Source organism: Pseudopipra pipra, chromosome 10 (genome assembly GCF_036250125.1).
Source record: "Pseudopipra pipra isolate bDixPip1 chromosome 10, bDixPip1.hap1, whole genome shotgun sequence".
NCBI classification, from domain to species: domain Eukaryota; kingdom Metazoa; phylum Chordata; class Aves; order Passeriformes; family Pipridae; genus Pseudopipra; species Pseudopipra pipra.
Window position 1 is genome coordinate 4254044 of NC_087558.1, and position 19894 is coordinate 4273937.

Genomic DNA, 19894 nt, shown 5'->3' on the forward strand with positions numbered 1-19894 from the left:
ACAGCTCTGACACATGCCCAGGTCAGGAAGATGAAGGGACACTAATCTACCATGTTACCCTGCCCATTGTTTAATACCTTTTTCAATAGAATCTAATAACTGGAGAAATGCCAGTTTTCTGTCTAGTTTGGGTTAAAACCTCTTTCGTTGAACATAAATAATTATGGAACATTCTGAATAGCCCAGGGTTTACATAATTGGTGCCTCTTAGACAGAGCAATATACTTGCCTTTGAAGTTTGCAAGGAGAGGAATTTAGGAATTCAAATCAGCGGCAGCGCTCCTGAGTGCGCTCCGCTCTCCATCTTGGAGGGGCCAGAGCCAAAGCAGGCTTAATTAAGGGAAGTGAAAACCACTTTCGATTCACCAAGGTAACACAACAAGTGCATTGCTTCCTCTGAATTGAGGGGAAAATAGCAGGAATGCTTCCACTCAACGGCAGCTATTCTGCAGGCTGGGACTCGAATCCTTCGGGGGGAGAAAAAAAAAATCTATCATAAAATAACCAGTAACACAGCACTCTGTGCATAAAGACAACGGGAGTGTTTAGGTTCAAGCATTACTATTTATACATATTGTTTCCCTAGTGCTAAACAAAACAGGTTTTCCCATGCCAAAGCGAGGGACGCTGCCAGGAGAACTAGACACCCTGTCTGGATCGGACAAATAGCTTGACCTATTGACGGGACAGCTGGATGCAGCAATATTTTACAGCAGGCTCACTTTGCTAATGCACTTGCACCAGGCCACTCTCAAAAGCAACCCACGCTCCAGAAAAAAAACTTAACTGTAGCGTGAAAACGTCACGTCAAGGCAGATACCGGCGACTCTGGAAAACCAGCCCTGGCTGCATCAAATGAAAGGGCAGGAAAGTGGGCAAGTGTTCAGGGATTGCCAGGTTTCAAACCAGCCCTGCCTCTGCGTTGGTGAAAGAGGGAGGCTACAAATCACATGTGCCCAGCTTTTGAAAACGCCAGTCACGGAAGCTGAGCAGAAAACACAGAAGGATGTTTTTGTTAATTACCCGTTTCTCCAGTGCCCATTCTTTACCTGAAGTCATTACTCATGTAACAGAGCAGGCAGGTAACAAAACCCAGAGACCGAGATTTATAGGGCATCTCTCAACCCCAGGGTCCCGCAGCGGCTTACAGGGTTGGGATTACATCATTCCAGAGCTCTTCAAAGGCTGAAGGGCCAAAAGCACCCTTGGTGCAGCCTCCATCACACCACAGGTGCTGCTCCAGGTCACAAGGAGCTTTGCAGATCTGCAGGGACAGGCTCCATCCCTCCCAGCTCCCATCCAAGCAGAGCAGAAGCAGGATGTGGCAGGCTCCCTACGGCTCAGCCTCCCTGCACTGTCCGTGCAAGGGAAGCAGGGAGGAATGCCATCAGCTCTGGGGGAGTTAGACGGGTGTAACTTAGAGCAGGGTTTGTAATCAATCCTCACCCAGACACTTACTTGAGAAGGAATTCAGGGTTTGGCTGTACATGCACCAGAATCACTTCACAACCACTGAATATATTTATGGTGTAATTGAATCCTTTAGTAATTTTTCTTAAAGACAAACCATACCCATTTAGGGTTGATTCTGCATCATTAAAGTTAATGGGAGTTTTGTCACTTACTCAGTGACAGTGGGGCTGAGGAGGGATTCAGACAGGGCAGATCATTCCAAGCAGTGCATCAGCAGCATCTCTGGCTCCCAAGTCCTCCAAGAGCCAGGAAAGAAGTATTTTTCTGTTATTTTGGAGAAAAGTTTACTCTTAAAGGGAACAAATACTGAGCCTTGATCAGAGGTCTCTGCCCATGCTTTGCTCTCATCTAGGCTGAAATGAATCCAGAGGGAAGCTGGCAAAATCAACAGAGAACCAACCTCAGCCTGGGCAGGGGTCAGCTGGACACACAGAGGTTTTAGCACTGCCATTACGTGCCCCTCCACACTGGCTTTGCAAAAAAAGAGTATCAGCTCTCCAGACACACAAAGCTGAAGTGCAAAATATTCTTTTGATTTGAAAGTAGGCACACAAAAGCATTTTTGCTCATAAACTGCCATGAAAACCTTTTCCCTTTTCCCTGCCAACCTTTCTCTGCATCTGATTCCACATCTGTTTGCCCTGAGTGGAAAACACTGGTGAATTAAATGGCATGAGTCAACTCCCATAACCAAGAAGGGCACAGCCTAGACCACCAAATCACAGCTTATGAGTCTTGCCTAGCAGATTCTGAGATAAAAGATCTCAGTTTTATTCAAACAGAGCCAAACCCTGCTGATACCTAATTTTGCTTCTATTACCTCATTAATAACCTACAGACGTTTGCAGCTTACACCTCTTTATGTCTGCATTGTGGTTGTCATACTCAGGCACGAGGGCTATTTCTTGTTGTATTTGTTTTGGGTTTAATTCCCAATTCTAGTCTATGCCTCTGCCACCTTCGCAGGGCTGGGCTCAATTAACCCTTTTGTGTTCTCTTTGCAATGAGCTGCAGCAGCCGACAAGCAATTCACAATCTTTTAACTGGTATTAATGTATTCATGTGAAAATATTCATTGACAGCTTTATGTAGCGTGGCAATCACTAAACATGGGATTTAAAGTACAAAAGTGGCATTTGTGAGTTGAGTGTAAAGGCATGTTCACGTGTCAGTTAATTGCAAACACGTTTTACGTGTGTATTTGCAGCTAAAACCAAACCTATATCTTCAACAAATACTTTTCATATTGGTCAGACTGGCAAAACCAAAACCAAGCTAAAGTAATTTGACCATGTCAGGTAAACTCGTTAAAAAAAAAAAAAAGGTTTTAAGTGAGGGATAAAACTGTTTACAAGTTTTTACCTGTTAAATATTTCTTTTCTTCTTGTATCTTGCCAACATCAATAAAGAAACAACATGTATAAATATATATAAACAGACACTTGGCATAAGAACACATTTCATGAAATATGAGTAATAGAGCAGGAAAATTCAAAGTATATTTCTTTTTTTACTGTACTGAATGGACAGGTTACTGTACAGAACACATTATGTGCAGATGGATGAAAACACAAAGTACATGCAGGATACGTAGGATGTGAACAGGGTGTTCATTTCCAGGTAGAAATGCAAACATTTTGGTTCATTTCAGATCTCACTTACACTGCACTAGTTGGTGTCATTTCATTGACTCCCATGTATTTGGACTTCAGTCCAGCAAAGCACTTAAACACATGCTTAGCTTTAAGCGCACAATAGTCCCCTTGAAGTCAAATTAGGCACATATTTACGTGCTTTGCTGGATCAGGGCCATACTACAGATTTACACAGATGTAAGTGAGCTCAGATGAGCTCAAGCCACAATGTTTGTGTCCAGATTCAAATCCAATTGGCAAATGCTTTCAAAAGCCGGAGGTATTTGGATTAGGGGTTTTGGTCCAAGCCAATCTGTAACTTTAGTACCTGAACCCACATTTCTTGTGCGCCCAAGACTCCCATCGGCATTAGTGGAAGCTTTGGAGGCACAAGAAGTACAAGAGCAAGACCTCTGGGACTAAAGAGCCAATTTACTTAAACCCAAATTATAACATTTTTTAACCTTTAGATTAAACCAAACTCCCACCAGAGTTCAGCCCTCGCTCCATTACATTTCTCACCCAGCATTTGGATTTTTTGTTTATCGTATTACTATTGCTTTTGGCCAGCATTCACTTTATTATATAACATTAACCTAGGAAAAACTAATGGGCACCATCAAATAGCTGTTAACATAAAGCACTTATAAACAAGTGCCATTAGCGAACCAGCAGACAGCACAGGAACTCATTTATGTTACATCTGTTAACGTTGGATAAACACAGATTTACAGTTTTACATGGCAAATGATGCCTCAGTCTGGTCAGAAATATATTTCCAGGTTTTTCACAGACCTCACAGATCCAGAAAATGGGCACCACTTGCTGAACCCCGAGCTATGGATAAGCCATCTAGGAGGTGCTAGAGCCCACAGTGACACTCATGTGCAGGAACCATACTCTAACAATGCCAGCTTGCTCACCTGGGGCATCAGAGGTGAAAATCCCCTTCCACTAGTCAAAGAAAAAAAATCTTCAAAGCCTCAGGAACAAAAGTTATCACCTACCACTCTGTGGCTCTAGTGTGCTCTGCACGGATCAACAGGTTCCTGCTTCTGGAATTGCTCAGACCAGAGGTGGCTGCTGGCTCTGGGAAGCCTGTGGTTCCCATAAATGTGGGAAACTCCACCACCGACATGGGAAATCCCACTGGCCCAGTGCTAAGGGCAGCACAAGAAGCTGGAGAGCCTTTCAGCAATTCCTGTCCTCTCCAGAGGATGCTCCTCAACACCAACAGCCTCCAACACACACCTTGCCCTTGCTGTGGTCACCAAAGCCTCCATGGGACAGCACAGCCTGTCTGCTGGTTTTATCAGACAATCTGAGAGGATTAGCACATTTTTTCTTGCTTATTAACCAAAACCAGAGTGAGATGGTGCTATTCCATCACCTCCACCACTGCAAACAAAACAGGCAAAGCTCTCCCCACACACAGCACATTGTGAGCTTTCAAGAGACCAGCATTCTCTGAGCACCCTCAAAACCATCTCCCACACAGTGCTGACCAGGGCAGCAGGAAACTGAAGTAACACACTGACTTCTGCTGCTAAATGATGGTCATCTGAACCTGCAGCCAGGAGTTATGTTTTCTGGTTTTTATATGTATTTCTCCACATCAAGGAAAGTACAAAGAATATGGCAGAATCATAGGGCTGGAAGAAGAAACAACGGAAGTGCTGGCACTCAAGGTTGTAATAGGAAACAAAACCAGACATGGTATCCAACACCTACTCCCATAACATTTTAGCTGTGGATGGGGAGACTGCTGGGAACAGAGTGGTTTGTCGTTCCCCCGAGCTAATCTCCAATATGATCTAAAAAGCACACAGGGGAGGAAAAAAACCTCTTCCTCCTATTGCTTTGGGACTTTGTAACCAACACTGAAAAAAAGCAGTGCCAGTAGACACAATACTAAATAAGTGAAAACTTCACTGAAAAAAAAAAAGAGAAGAAGAAAATTAGGTATTTCTCAAGGAAGCATCAGACCATTTCTTGTATCCTCTGCCCAAGTTCTAGGAGGAATAGCATTTTGCTGATAGCAATTCTAGGATGGCACCTTGAGACTGTTGTTAATGCATGCATTTACACCCAGGAGATGGACACAGCCCCAGCTTCAGCTGCAGGCAGTGCCGGAGGAAACTGAGGCAGCAAAGAAGCATCAGGACAGTTTGGCAAAGCCCAAAAGTCCCCGGACCAAAACTATCACTAACTGAGCAGTACCTGAGATGGTGACTCCACAAACACACAGCCTTACCTGGAGCAGGGTGTAAAACACTTCCCATGAGGTCCTACAGGATGAACAGCAACATACTCAGCAGCAAGAAACTTTTCTTCTGTCTAACACAGAACCAGGCTCCCAACTCACCAGCCATCTTGCAAACAAGTCTAAAACAGAGGGCCCAATTTCCCCGTGATGGGGCACAGCTGAGCAGGTCCCTGCACAGCTGTGTGGAGGTGAAGATCAGGAGAGGCAGGACACACCCTCAAAATCTTTCTTTTCTCTTTGTACAGAGTGATCTTCACCCCTGTGTCTCCCACCACCCCTATGTCCCATCACATCTCAGGCCATCTGACATGTCAGGTGCACAAACATACTGTGTGAGCCTCTGAAAACCTGAGAAATCCTGATGCAATCATGGAAAGAAATCAGCTGGACAGCCTTGAAAGGCTGCAGAGGACAACATTAGGTGGGGCACAGTCACAGCTTGTTAGTGCATAATTATAAAAGCAGATGTCCTTCTCTTCCATACTGCTTTTTTTTTTTTTTTTTTAAAAAGTAACTTGGTCAACTGTCTTTCCTCACTCGAACACTCAGGAAGCCAGTAATTATATAATTCAAATCTAATTTTTGCTTCTTTTCAGCTGGTGTTGCACATCTCAGCAGAGTTTTTTAAAGATATTATATAATTTTTGTAATAGTCACCAAGATCAGCATAGCTGTAGTACTGGAAAAATATCCTAAAAACTGACACTGGCACCGAGGGCTAGAAAACACAAGAGTGACTGATGGGTAGTCCTGATAATTCAGTATATCAGGAAGTGGAATGAGAGATGGATAGATAAAATAATGTTGTTATATAGCCATGAAAACAAGCCTATAAAGATATTCCCAGAAATTAAAGCCCAGGCTGTCTCACCGTGACTCTTTGCTGTGAAACAAATGATGCTCTTGGAAGAACGCAAATCCCAGGGACATCCAGAAATCCAAGAGGGAGAGAAAAACCATTATTTTAAAGAACCGAAAATATTTTCCACTTCTAAGTGTTAGAGACTAGAGAAAAACCTTGACAAGTGAAGATTGCCCTGTATCTGCTTTCTCCCCATCCTGGACGCATCCCAGGAGGAACAGCCAGCGGAGCTGCACTGGGGCCAAAGCAGATTCTGCTCTCACACCAGTTTGACACCAGTTTAACTCCTGTGCTTTGGGACTGTTCCTTATCATGCTAAGAGGAAAAAAACCCTCAAGCCAGTGCTGTCTGTGTGGCTCCTGCAGCTGACAGGAGGTATGGCTGAGCAGGCTGGGGAAAGGTCTGTCTGCTCCTGCTCCTCTGATGGTTGGGGGAAAGATATCTTGGAGAAGAAAAGGATAAGAAGCTCCAAGAGCGAAAGAGTTTGGCTGAAAACCCCACCAGTAAAACACATATTCTCTTGCTAACCTCCTGCAGAATATGTCTTCAAGCTATTGGCAGATTTGAACGTGCATAAAATATATTGTGCTAATATATTTTCTGTATCAAGATGATCCAGATAATTTCTGAAATTAAGTAGCTTCTTCCAATGAAACATGTATTCACCGTCTACTCCCATTAACTCAGTCCTGTGTCCAAATACAGCAGCAGAGGTTAATATTTGGACATAGCTGTTTTTCTAGCCATTCATATCACTTTTATTTCCTTTCCTTTTTGTTCTTTCCTTAACCTCTTTTTTACTGCTGTTAAATTCCTTGCTTTCATTTTTGCAGAAGTTCAGCCTTCCAGCCCGCTCTCCGATGCTGTTAGACATCAGCTCAGGCTCAGACTTATTGCTTCTGATATGTCACTCCACAGGCAGGGAGCCTAAAGCAACACTGCTCCCTCCAGCCCTCGCAGGCTTCAGCTGGATCCTCACCGACCCACAGAGCTGTTTCTGCAGAGCACGAACACAGAGCAAATATGTGGACCTGAAGAGTAAGCCCAGCACCCAAATTCACACTGAGCCTCTGAAACGAGAGACTAAGCAGGCGGTCAGGATGCACAGAGGTGATTTAGCCATGTTAGCTTGCCGAGATCATGCACATATATATATATATAGAGAGAGAGAGAGAGATGTATACTCCTGAATTATTTCTGCTCAGGAGTCTGACAGCAATCCATCAGGCACGTCCCATCTCCCAGTGCTCTTTCTCCAACATCCCTGATCCACTGTCCGGTCACTTCCACCTTATTTCCAGTGCTACCTTTGCTGCTGACGGTGAGAGACAGCCCTTCCTTCCAGAGAATATAGGAGGTTGAGTTTGATGGTTACTGGTTGTTGTATGCACAAGGTGCATAAACAAAGTGGGTAAAAAGACATGAAATATTTTCTCATTCTCTCTGCTCTGTGTCACCAGGACAGGCAACCTTTTGAAAAGGAAATACAGCCATTGGAATGAACATTTTGGAGTTTTTTTCTCTAGTTTCTTCACCTTTTTTTTTTCTTTCCCACAGTGGTCTCTGCATTCCCTTTTCTCATTCAAGCTGCATAAATCCTGAGCACTGATGAGATCTAAATTCTGTTTAAAACCCCAGAAAGGGCTTTTAAGGTTATATCTGCGTCCTCAGACCAGTTATAACTGGAAGAAGAAATGTCTGTGATTTAGTGTCTAATAAACAAACCGCCAAGGTCAAGATGGCATCTTCTCCCATATCCATAACCACTTCCCTCAACATTTTGAGCTGTTGCATGTATCAGCAGTACTCCCTTTAATGCCCAGCCACGTTTAACTTCCCATCTATAAATGACTTCCCAGACTTCCCAAAGAGAAGTGGGTGTGAATTATTACATTGTAAAATAGATTTTTAAAAGATGAGCCATGCCAAGTGTAAAATAGTTATTTGTGTGAGGAGTAAACATAATGGAGGCTTATCTTATAAATTCCATCGGAGGAATTCTGGACCCAGACTTACACACATATATTTTGGCCAAAAGGCTGAGGGACAAGGGATTTTAATAGCCTGCTTTAGAAGATGAGCCTTGAGATTGTGACGATCAGCTCACCTGTAAAAATCAAGGCTCTTCAATGTATTTCAAATTAGAAATGCTTCACACTCCAAAATTAAGTGTATGTTTCTCATTCCTAAACCCGGGTCAAGCTACTCCTTTTTCTTTAAAGGATTATTCCTTCCAAGAGCTACCCAGCCATGCTGAGCTCAATGTTCAGCTTTCCACAGCAGAGCTGATTGCTGCTGCCATGTCCTGATCATGGGGTCTGATCCAAAAGTCAAACGTTTTGGGAACCAGGAGTGTGTGGCACTGCTTCCCACAGCAGGTCCAAACGCTGTGCACAAAGCTGTAGCACCTTGGCTTCTAACATTTCTCCCTATTTACAAAACGTTATATGTAAAACCCTTACCCTGGTAACAGAATTGCAATCAGAAGTTAGGAAGTTGCTAAATAAAGCCCATTTTACTGCTTAACTTCGAGGAAAACCATAAAATTATCAGTCCTCTCTTTCCTCAATATATTTCCTTCGCAGTTTGCGATGCTCCGTGGGGTATTTCGCTATGTGAACTCCGTGACGGTTTGGCTCCAAATTATCCGAACATAAAACTGAGCTTATGAAGCCTCGCTCGGAGCTTGTGTGGACCCTTTTTGTTGGCACAGACTTAAAAAGAACCTTAATAAACCTTATAGGCTTGAGGGACTTTCTGGTTGCTGGCACTTGCCAGCCACACTGCTCAGGTCCCTCTCGCAGCGCCCGCGTGGAAAGCGGGCTGGAACCACAACCCGGGGATTTTATAGGGCTGGATTACCTGCCCGTGTTGCCTTCTTCCTTCCCTGGGAATCTCAGAGCTATTTTCTTTGAAAGCAAGCAGGTGATGCTGCAAGGACACTCACAGTTTAATGCAGCTTGATCACCCAAGATTAATGGACATGGCCAAAAATAATAGGGTCGGCTAAGAGGGAGCCAGGAGGGCCATTTCCTTGCAGGGGGAAAGGTCTGATGGGATTAAAGCTGAAGCACGTCCACCCATGTGCAAGTGGAAAGCCTAGCACTCTGCAGTCCTGACTTCATGGATTTTCCTTAAAGCATCCATTTCTCCTTGGGATTTTATTACTGCCTCCAATGATGCTGTAATTGCTCATGTAGGGCAGCAGGTCCGAGGTTTAATCTGCATTTCTCAAGGCCTAAGCTCTGTTCGGGCTGCCCGTGTTTGCACAGAGCTCGGCACAACAGGCATCCAGTCCTGGCTGCGTTCTGTGGTCGCTGTTTTAATTTAAGTCATAATAAATAATAATGTCAGAATGGAAATAAATCTCCCATGTTTGGTCCGTGGCTGATCCTTCAGCTTGGTGCGTGGTGAAGGCCCCAGCTGGGAACTTTTGCTGCATCCCATCCTGGGTCTGACTCTGTACCACCCCTTCTGGCTCAGTTTCAGTTCAGTTTTCACTCAGGGCGTTGGGTCAGTACAGATCATTTCACCTTTCCTTTCATTCTGAGCCTGGTCACTGATATGAAAGATACTGCACAGGTTTATTCCCTTAGACCTCTCTGATCCGCATCATCTGGAGTGACCTAGTGTATCATTTCTTCATTTCTTAGTTACCTTGGCTTTATCAGGAAGCCCAGACTCCTGGACAGTAATTATTCAGTCAGAGCATAACTGCTTAATAGCACTTACACAGCCAGCCAGTGACTACTGAAACATTGCTTACCATACAAACTGAAAGAATCAGGACAAATATCTTATACTGTTTATCTTTTACAATTAACAAGTTTTCATTATGGCTGTAAATTATCATTATCATGACACAGTAACAACAAACCAGCAAAAGTATAGAGCCATGTTGTTAACTCAGATACAGCTGACATCCCTTTGCTTTTCCACGTTATGTATTCTTAGACCACTGCTCCATGCCAGTCCCTGCAGCCAAAAATACATCAAGAGCCTAAAAAAAGTAAAATAGAAACATCACTTCAAAATTATTTCAAACAACATATTTCCTTTTCTTCCTTTATAGAGAGCCACAAAGAGAATGGGAAAGATTAAAACTCACCAAAAGCATTGCTTAATTCCTCACCAAGGTGCAAGTAAATAAAATCTGACACAGTAAGTTCAAATCACAAAGAGTTTTCAGGAAGGGAAGGTTAATCATTTCTGTCAAACGTTGGAAATGTTAAATGGTTTTTAAATCAAAAATATGGGCACCACCAGTGACTCGAGCTGTGCTTTAGACATGTTTGGGGTGATTTTTTTCCAGCGGTCAGTGCTTGTCCCTCTCATACCTTCTGTTTGTCTGAGATGAAATCGGGAGGTAATAAAAGCAGCACTTACTAGAGGCACCAGGTATTTCAGCAGCAAAGCTATTTGTTCAGAAGGTACAAACTCAGGGTATTTGGAGAACCACAGACTTTGGGATGTGGAGCCTTGCAGTGCAAGCCAGGGGTGCTGGACCCCCTCCTGCATCCCCCAAGTGCCCCCAGAAGTCCTCAACCCACAGGAGAGAGGGAGAGCAGGGGGAACAGGCAGGGCATGGTGGGAAACAAGTACTCAAAGTCACTGCAATCCCCCCATCAGCAGCGTTCATGTTTCATTGTAATGGCTAAAATGACTCTCAAATGAGGTCAGATTATAGGGCCAACCTAATTCCCTTACATTGATGTAAATCCAGGTATCTGTTACAGCATCACATGTTGGGGCTCACCACGGAGCAAAAGCTGCTGATAACCCCCCAGCCCCCGAGGATGAAGAGAAGCAGATTCTTCCTGGCCAGACCCAATCCAAAGCCCGTTGAAGTCGGTACAAGCTCCTTCAGCTCCAGTGGGTTTGGGATAAGGCCCGCAGTGAGCTCTGAGCCAGCTCTGCTGCCAAAACGCAAAATCCTTTTCCATTGGCTTTGCCAGTTTGGTGTTAATACATGTGTGAAGGAGCTTGGGGCGGGGGGGGAAGTTTTTGAGGGTTTGCTTTTTTTTAAAACTGAGGAATGATTTCACCCTTGCCAGCGTGAGGACTTTGTGCAAAAGAACAGGAGAGGAGGCGGGAGATCTCTTCCTGAAGCCATCAGCTCCCTGCTGCAGCATCCCAGCAGAGTGCAGATGTGTTCATTACAGGGACCCCAAGGTCTCTAAGCCCACGTTAGTCCCTTCTCTCTGCTGCAGAAGGGCAACTCTGTAGTCATGGGTGGGCATCAGTACAGAGGCCCACTCTCCAAACCCAGCTGAAACAAGAGGAGGCTTGATAAAACATGGGATGTAGGAGGCAAAACACCTCTTAGAGACAGGTGAGCCTCCCACCCCAGTATAACAGGACCTGCTGCAAGCTGGTACCATTTTTATCCCCTTTTCCCTAATAAACATGCCCTGAACTATCCTCCAGTCTTCTCTGACATTCAGCTCTCTCCCCACTGCCAAGATTTTTGTTGCACATGTCCCATACAAGATGCTGTTGCCCCTTTGGCTTTCCAGGGGACGGGCTCTGCCTTCCTGTGGCTTTTAGAGCATGTAGCCCAGCCGGTCTTGGAATTAGACTGGAGCTTTTACAGCCTGCCACAGTATAAACAGTTTCAGTAGGGCACATGTTATACGGTAAGATCATCCGAAACCAAACATTTTCCCACTGCACACAATAAACATCCATAATAAATTGCATTATACAAAATATATTTATGGCTAATTTTTTAATTTAAACCACCTGGGAAATTTTTGTTAGACTGGCTGATATGAAGGTCTCAGTATTCTGCTAATCTAATGATATCTAATAGACAAAATAGTATGATGTTACAGCAGTCTCAAAGCTTTCATTTTCTGTATCCCTCTCAGAGATCAAACTGGCAGAACTCACATTTTTTGAAATTTTATACATAATTGGTGATGCAATTGCCAAAAATAACCTATTCATAGAAGTCTTGCTCTTCTGGTTTCTAACTTACTGTAATCACGGAACAGAGCAGTGCAGTGCTTTGCAATGGAATATGGGTTTGGGTCAGGGAGCAAGGGCTACGGTTGTGTGGCAGTTTCCATTCTGCGGATTATTTTACAGGCAATTTAAATTTAGTTTGGAGCTTCAACAGGGCTAAAATGTAGTGCACCCATTCAGACATATAAGCAATTCTTCAGAAAATGAATAAAGCTGTAACTTGGGTGTATTTCTTTCCTGAACCGAAATTTTGCTCCAATATAAGATTTTCTAAACAAAAGCTATTGGTGTCAAAGGAGACAGAGTGTTTTTGTTGCATAAATTAAGCCCAGACCTGTAATCCTTCCACCGTAAAACTCACATGCTCATCACAGATCAGCCAAGATTTCCAAAAAGACTCAAGATCATCTCAGATCTTGCTGAGCCAGGCTCTCTCTAGTCAACACAAATCCCAGCTCAAACCGTGCTGCGTATCTGCAACGAGCACTGGCAGCTTGGTAGCTGCTGGACTCATTTTAAAGTGCAGCCCACAGCTTTAGGTACTTCCTTGCCTCCTGTTGTTCCTGGGACTTGGAGGCCATGTGGTACATTTCAGCCTTAACTCTGAATTTCCTTTATTCGGAGATCAAACTTTGACACTCCCTTAAGGTAGTGGGGGTCATGTCGTTGTGTATATCCTACTTTAAAAGATAATGCTTCACTGAAACAGGCCACGGTATTAAACCCTGAAATAAAATGAATTGTATTTCACTTCCCAACTCTTATTGCTGGATTAACTCACGTTTCTTTCTCTTTGTTACATATTTAGCACCAAATACAATATTCACTGCAGACTAGCTTCCCTCCTCCCACACGTATCCGTGGCTGCCCTTTCTTCCAGCAACACTGGAGAAGGCAATGCCTCAGCATAGCCTGGAAATGCAAACAAAAGGGAGGGAACATAAAGTCAATGAATGATCAGGCAGGTTTGCTTTGCACCCTAAGCATTTTGAGTTTTTTATTTTAGATGGCAATGCAAAGAGACAGAGTCCTGGGACAACAACATCCACTCCTCCTTAGTATCTCCATCCCCTTTCCCACCTTGCCATTTATCTGCCAGCAAACACCCCCCCCCAAAAGTCCCTGCAGCAATGGGGGGCCTGGAGGTGCTTCCTGGTGCTCATTAGTCCGTATCATGATCTATACTGGTCTTGTCTGGTTCCTGCTCTGGGTGTTTAGAACTGCAGCAGTGACCAGTTGCACATGGCAGGAACCCACTGGAAACCCATCACAGAGCAGTGATCAAACCTGTGACCCCAGATCCCCTTCTTTGTATCCAAACCTCAGCACTTACACCCTATTCCTTCTTCCTATCTTTGTTAAACCCATCATTGCCTTTGCCCTCAAACCCCAAACTCCTGAGCCCAACACGGCTCTGAGGAAGCCTGTGATCCAGGTCAGCAGTGCTAAGGATGGAAAAGACTTTGAGCCAGACGTTGGTTCTGCGTTGTCTGAGTTGAGCCCGGGTTTTTTTAATGGCCATTTAGTTTTTAAGTGCATTCCTGTGATCCCAGCCTTGAGCTTATGTCTCCATATGAAACGGCACTGCTTTAACTAGGTGCATAGATTATAAAACCAGGAAGAGGGGTCTGGTCTGCCCTCCTGTACAACACAGGCTACAGGAATTCCCTAAATTAATTCCTGTTTGGATTAGCTCATATCTTTTTAGAAAAACAGCCAACCTTAATTAAGACAAAGGAATTCCAGTGATGCTGAAATCCACCCAGGTCTCAGTAAATTGTTTTACTGGTTAAATACCTTCACTACTTAAATTTTAAACTGTATTTCTGATCTGCATTTGTCCAGTTCTAGCTCTGCCTACTGAATAACATGACACTTGCATCTGCTAGTTTGAAAACCATGTGGGATTAAACCTCTTTCTGCTCTTCATAAGCCACTCCTTGCCTAACTAAACTGAAATGATGTAAAACTGATTGTATTAAATTACAGCAAAAGAACACCGACTTGCTCCAAAAATGACAGCAAACCTAGTTAAATTTTAAATAAACAAATATTATGAATTCTTGGTTGGAAACCTAAGTGTCTGTACAAGCCCTTCCAAAGCTAAAGTACATTTGTTTAAAGAGTGGTTTACTACAAAGCAAGGCAATTTCTGTGGACAAGGTTTCATTAGCTGAGATTTATAAAACTCCATCTGCTTCCCCACTGCCCTTTCTTCATCTACCCTGGGCTGGAGCAACCAGCAACACTTTTCTTTCATCCACCACATACCTGTCCTGGCAGAAAATTCATCCCACTTTCTCCTTCAGCAACTCAGACAGTTTTATCAGGGAGCTGTGCTCCCTGCCACAAATACCTTCTCTGTCCACACACCTCGGCTTACAAGTGAAGCCAATAAATATTTTACAGTGAATACTCCCACCATGGAAGCACACAATTAGTGCATTTGGGAGGCATCCCAGGGAACAACATACCTCTGCAATATATTCATATTTATATATACAGGCTGCTGTATCTCAACCCTGTGTTTCCTATATGCATCCAGAACATTTCAGAGTCTGTGTGGATGTACAGATATTGGTGCCAGGACTACAAGCACCCGAGGAGCCCGTGCACATCACAGTCCATACACTGTACATACATTAATTGCAAATACAAATATCAAATGGATTTACCTGCCTTTCTTTCTGTATGTGCACACATAGATACAGGAATTATATATATATACACACACACATACATCTCTGTGGCATAAACAGAAAAGTATGTTATGAACACACACCTATGCCCACATATCCAGCAAGCACAGCCACATCCACACTTATGTGCACTTAAATAAGTAGGTGAATAGGTGAATATGAACACTAATAGCCATTTATGGCAACAACAATGAAAGCTGTCCCTGGAGCCCGCCTAGGGTATGGCAGCCAAAATGATTGAGTATGTACAGGGCACTGCTGCAGCAATGGCACTCACATGGGCCTCCTTTTAGAAATGATTAATATTTAACTGACTTGGTGAACCTGGCTTTGGTTTTAGTTGTGATTAGATAACGGGGTGCACAGAGCTGTCCCACTAAGGACGTGGTGGGATGTCCGAGCAGCTTCCACTCGTGCTTCCTGAGACAGAAAGTGAGAATGGGAGATACAAGACGGTAAAAAAATCCCCACCCGTGCTCAGCTCCGTTTGTGTTTGTTTGGAAAGAAAAGGGGGAAAAGCAGCCTGAGAGGCCGGTGTAATAAGATGCTGTAGCTTTCATGAAAGAGGTGAAATAATTTTAAACACAGACACACAATGAGTTTATTTATTTAGAAAGTTGTTAAATAGAGTCTGGGAATTCAAATATTCAATGTTGACATTGTACAGAGCTGGCAGGGAGCCAGCCCCGGCTCTCCAGAGGGACCCAATGGCCACGGCGCCCAGGCCCTCGCCCCTCCCAGCCCACTAACTAGGTAAAAGCCATTAGTTATACCCACAAGCAATATCTGAATCCGAGTCAAATAATGTTGCCTCAGCCAGCCAACTTCAAAGGCGTGTAAGTGTGTTTGGCTTTTTAGTGCTGGAACTGCAGCAATATGTCACACTTTTGAAAGAGTTTTGTAAACAGTTCCTTCCCCTTTGTAGAAACATTTCTTAAGTTTCTTGTACCCCATGTAAACAGCATTAATTAACAAGGGTTACATTTTTCATTTACAAGCAGGGCTGTATTAATAACGAGCTCTCCTTTCGGATCGTCCTTTTCCTTTGTGTCCCTTCTCTGCCCAGCACCCCGGTGTGGCCGGGGAGCAGCCAGGAGCTCAGCCCTGGGCTCAGCTCTGCGCGGCGTCACCTACTGCAGCACAACAAAGTTGATCCCAAATTCAGCTGGCCCTGAGTAAGAGACAGTGGGAGAAAGACAGAAAGTAGGAAGAGAGGAAAGGGAAGAAAAGGAAGGAGAAGAGGAGAAGAAGAAAAGAAAAGAAAAGAAAAGAAAAGAAAAGAAAAGAAAAGAAAAGAAAAGAAAAGAAAAGAAAAGAAAAGAAAAGAAAAGAAAAGAAAAGAAAAGAAAAGAAAAGAAAAGAAAAGAAAAGAAAAGAAAAGAAAAGAAAAGAAAAGAAAAGAAAAGAAAAGAAAAGAAAAGAAAAGAAAAGAAAAGAAAGTGAAAAAAAGGAGAAAGGAAAAAAGAGAAAGAAGGAGAGAGAAAGAAAAAGGGACAGAAATGAGAGAAGTAAAGAAAGAGAGAGGAGGAGAGAAGGAAGGGCAGAAAGCGGGAGCGAAAAGCCACACGCACACTCTGTGCCCTGAAAAGGGTTAATGAAGCGCCTGGTGAAAATGTGCCCGGCATATAATGGGATTGTCTGGCCCGTCCCCGCAGCCTCCCGTGCCCGCACCCGCCGCGCAGGAGCCACCCGGGGACAGCGCCGGGGCTGCCGCCGGGCCGGGCAGTGCCGAGCCGAGCCGAGCCGAGCCAGCCCATCCGAGCCGAGCCCGGTGCCGGGGCGGTGCCGACCGGCAACAGCAGCGGCGGGGCCGGGCCGGGCCGGGCGGGGCGGTGTGAGAGGGACCGGGGACACCGGCACCGACTCCCCCCGGCGGTCCAGGAGCCCGGAGTGGGAAGTGATGGTAAAGCGATGGCAAATAAACAGCCTCGCCGAGAGGGCCGGGAGCCGGGACACGGCAAACATCTCCCTGCTCGAAAACAAATTCCCGGACAGAGTCTTAAACAGGCAAATAAACTTGCCGGCTCTGTTTTTCAATCAAGCCTTTTAAGTACTAGACTGAGGCAAATTACAGGCGCAGGAAAACCTGCTGAAACTTAGGAAAGTGTTATTTTACTATCTCAGATGGTTAGAGGGATCTGGATCTACCTTGGCTGCACTAAATTGCCTGTAAAAAAGTGGTGATAAAGTGTAAAAGTAACAAGTGCCTCCTTATTCACGTGTGTTCCCCTAATCTGATCACCTTCTGTCTCTTTATGAGGCTACTGGGTGGCTGAGGCTACCCCTGGCCGGCTGCAGGGCTGCGGCGGCCCGTGCTGGGGCGGGGGTTATTCGGGGATACGGTTTCACCAGGAGGGCACAAACCCACCCGAGTGGAAAAGCAGCTGCCCCGAGGGCCGGGGATGCCCGCGCAGGTGCAGCGCGGCTGCGGGAGGCCGGGCCCGCACCCCCCGGGCCCGCACCCCGCACCGCTCCCCGCACCCCGCTCCTCACCGCCTGCCTCCCGAGAGCGTGGCGGGGAGACAGACTCGACCGTGTGTTCGCCCTTATTTTTACAGCTGGCCATTTAAAAAATTCACTAGCTATTCCCCGCGTGGCTCTTTTTCTTTCTTCTGAATTATTTTTCTTTTTTACTTTTTTTTTTGGGGGGGGGGCAAAGCCTCAAAATTATTGTTTTAGCGATTTTACACTGAGGTCAAGAAAATGCTCTTAAGCTGTTCTCCATTAATTAGGAGGGAAAAGCTTTCCTGGGTATTGGCGACAGTCACGCAATGGGGGCAATTTTTGTTTCACGCACGAAGCAGTAAAAGTGAAATAATACAAGAAGTGCGCTCGATCCTGATCTGTACCTTTTTCCACGTAAGAGGGTGAAGGCTACAAAATATTTTCTATTCCTAACTCAGACAGAAAGAAACGAAAAGCTAAAAACTTTGCCTCTCGAACGACTAAATTACAGGGGTCGCCTCCAGCCCTCCTTCCACTTGCCATGAAACTGAGACGCTCTTCGGGGGGGAAAGAAGCAGCTTTTCGGAACACAAAAAAGAAAGAAATCCCGGCTTTTTAAATATGATTTCCTTTATGAGTCGATTGCAACCGAAGGATTACTTAATGCAACGCCATCTGTCTTGGGGGGGGAAAGTGCTGCTGCTGCGAAAGCTAAGGCGCACAAACTTTGCAGTCGATCGGATCTCGCCCGCGGAGCCGGACTCGGAGCAGGAGCAGGAGCAGCAGCAGGAGCCCTGCATCGCTGCGCAGAGAGCAAAGCAAGGGAGAGACAAGGAAACCTGACGGATTTTGTCGGGGACGTGAGCTTTGCTTTTTCCATAGTTATCTCCAAAGCAAGAATGGCAACTTAGAGATTTAACAATATATTTGTTTTCAAACCGAGGGCGCTGGATTATCCACTTTAAAATCACCCTAATCAAACGCAGGTTGCTGCAGTTGTTCAGGTTCACAGAAAAGCTGATGATGATCCAGAGACATCTTTTGCTTCCCCTTTTCCACGCTCCTCTATTTTTTTTTCCCTTTCACAAATAAAGAGTAAATATGCATCTGCTTTTTACGTCACGCAACTTATGCAACATTTCATCTCACTTTTTTTTTTCGCCTGCCCGTTTTCTTTTCACTCGAGAATGTGAGTTGCCATCGCCATGGATATCAAATGAAACTTGCCCAGATGTGTCAGAGAAAATAAAGACATCAGTTGCTTTTAAAATAGGACGCGAAAGCTGGCGAAGTTTTGTTGTTGAATCCCTCTTTTTTTTTTTAAAAAAAAAAAAGAAAAAAAAAAGAAAAAAAAAAAAGATAGAGCCCCAACATTGCAGCAGTTAAAAGCAGAGGTCCCTATCATAAAGGAGAAACAGATGGGGTGAGCGTAAGACAAATAATTAAGTAAGTCGGGCTTTGCGTGTGGACGGCCGAGCCCTCGCCTCGCGGAACACAGACCTTCGGGCGGCCAAACTGTATAAAAAAGTGCTGGAAAAGCGCCTGAAATTACAACATTTACATCAACTTTTAGCGGGTGACTCCAGCGGGCTGGGAACCGCTCCGCGCTGCCCGGCGGCCCCGCCGTGTCCCCCCCCCAAAACCGCGCGGGGCATCCCGGCCACGCGGGGCGGCTCCCGCGGCCCCGCCCGCACCGCGCTGCCCCGCACGCCCCACGCGCGGCTCCGCGGGGCGCGGGGAGCCGGATTTTGGCACAAGCCCGCGGATGAGCGGGGCGGGGGGGTCCCCGGTAGCTCCGCACCGGCTACCTGCGCCCGCGGCTCGCCAGCCTCCCCCGCGGAGCTGCCGCTGCCCCTCCGCGCACCCGCACACGCACTCACCGCCCTCCCCCCGCACGGCCCCCGGCCCTGCGACAGCCCACAGCGCCCACTATAGGGCCCGGAGCCTCTCGCACCCCCCCTTCCCCGACACCCCCCCCCTCCAGCCCCCGGCAGCAGCAGCAGCAGCAACTTCCAGCGCTCGCCACTGAACTTTTCCTCAACTCCTTCCCCACCTCCCGCCCGCAGCCCCCGGCCCGGCTCCGGCCGCCGCACCCCCCGCCCCGGTCCCGCCGCCGCCCGCCGTGCCGGGCCGGGCCGAGCCGAGCCGGGCCGGGCGGCGCGGAGGGGATGCTGCAGGTTGCCGGCGAGCTCCGCGGCGCACCAGACATATCTATGCAACATGGCAGAGAGGGGAGGGTGAAAAGCCAAGAGAAAGGGGTATTGCACCTACTTGCGGCCAGCTTCCTCGCCCTGCCCTTGGATCGCATGCTGCCAGTCCCGCGGCCGATGCTGGCGTGGGGTTGGGGGGGGGGGCTCTTTTTTTTTTTTTCCTCCCGGAGCTTTTCCTCCTTTTTCGCTCCCCCTCTCCCTCTCTCCTCTCCCTCTCCCGCACACACACTCTCCCTTTCTCTCAATCCCGGCTCGCTATCTCTCCAGCATTGTCAGTTTGGACACCTTCGCACATGCGCACGGGCGGCTCCCCCCCGCTCTTCAACATTTCAGCGCCG

At 46.0% G+C, this 19894-nt stretch overlaps 1 protein-coding gene across 6 annotated transcripts in view; it reads right to left on the bottom strand.

The window, feature by feature from the left end:
* Nucleotides 1-19824, bottom strand: part of MECOM (MDS1 and EVI1 complex locus) — a 333266-nt gene extending 313442 nt beyond the window's left edge. For 2 of the 6 annotated variants that reach the window (XM_064665804.1, XM_064665803.1), the window contains exon 1: nucleotides 19618-19824. In XM_064665804.1, coding sequence (XP_064521874.1) covers nucleotides 19618-19654 — 37 coding nt within the window. In that variant the 5' untranslated portion in view covers nucleotides 19655-19824. The remainder of the gene's footprint in view (nucleotides 1-19617) is intronic. The other 4 variants (XM_064665806.1, XM_064665805.1, XM_064665808.1 and 1 more) reach the window with 3 other exon arrangements.
* Between the last annotated feature and the right edge of the window lie 70 nt (nucleotides 19825-19894).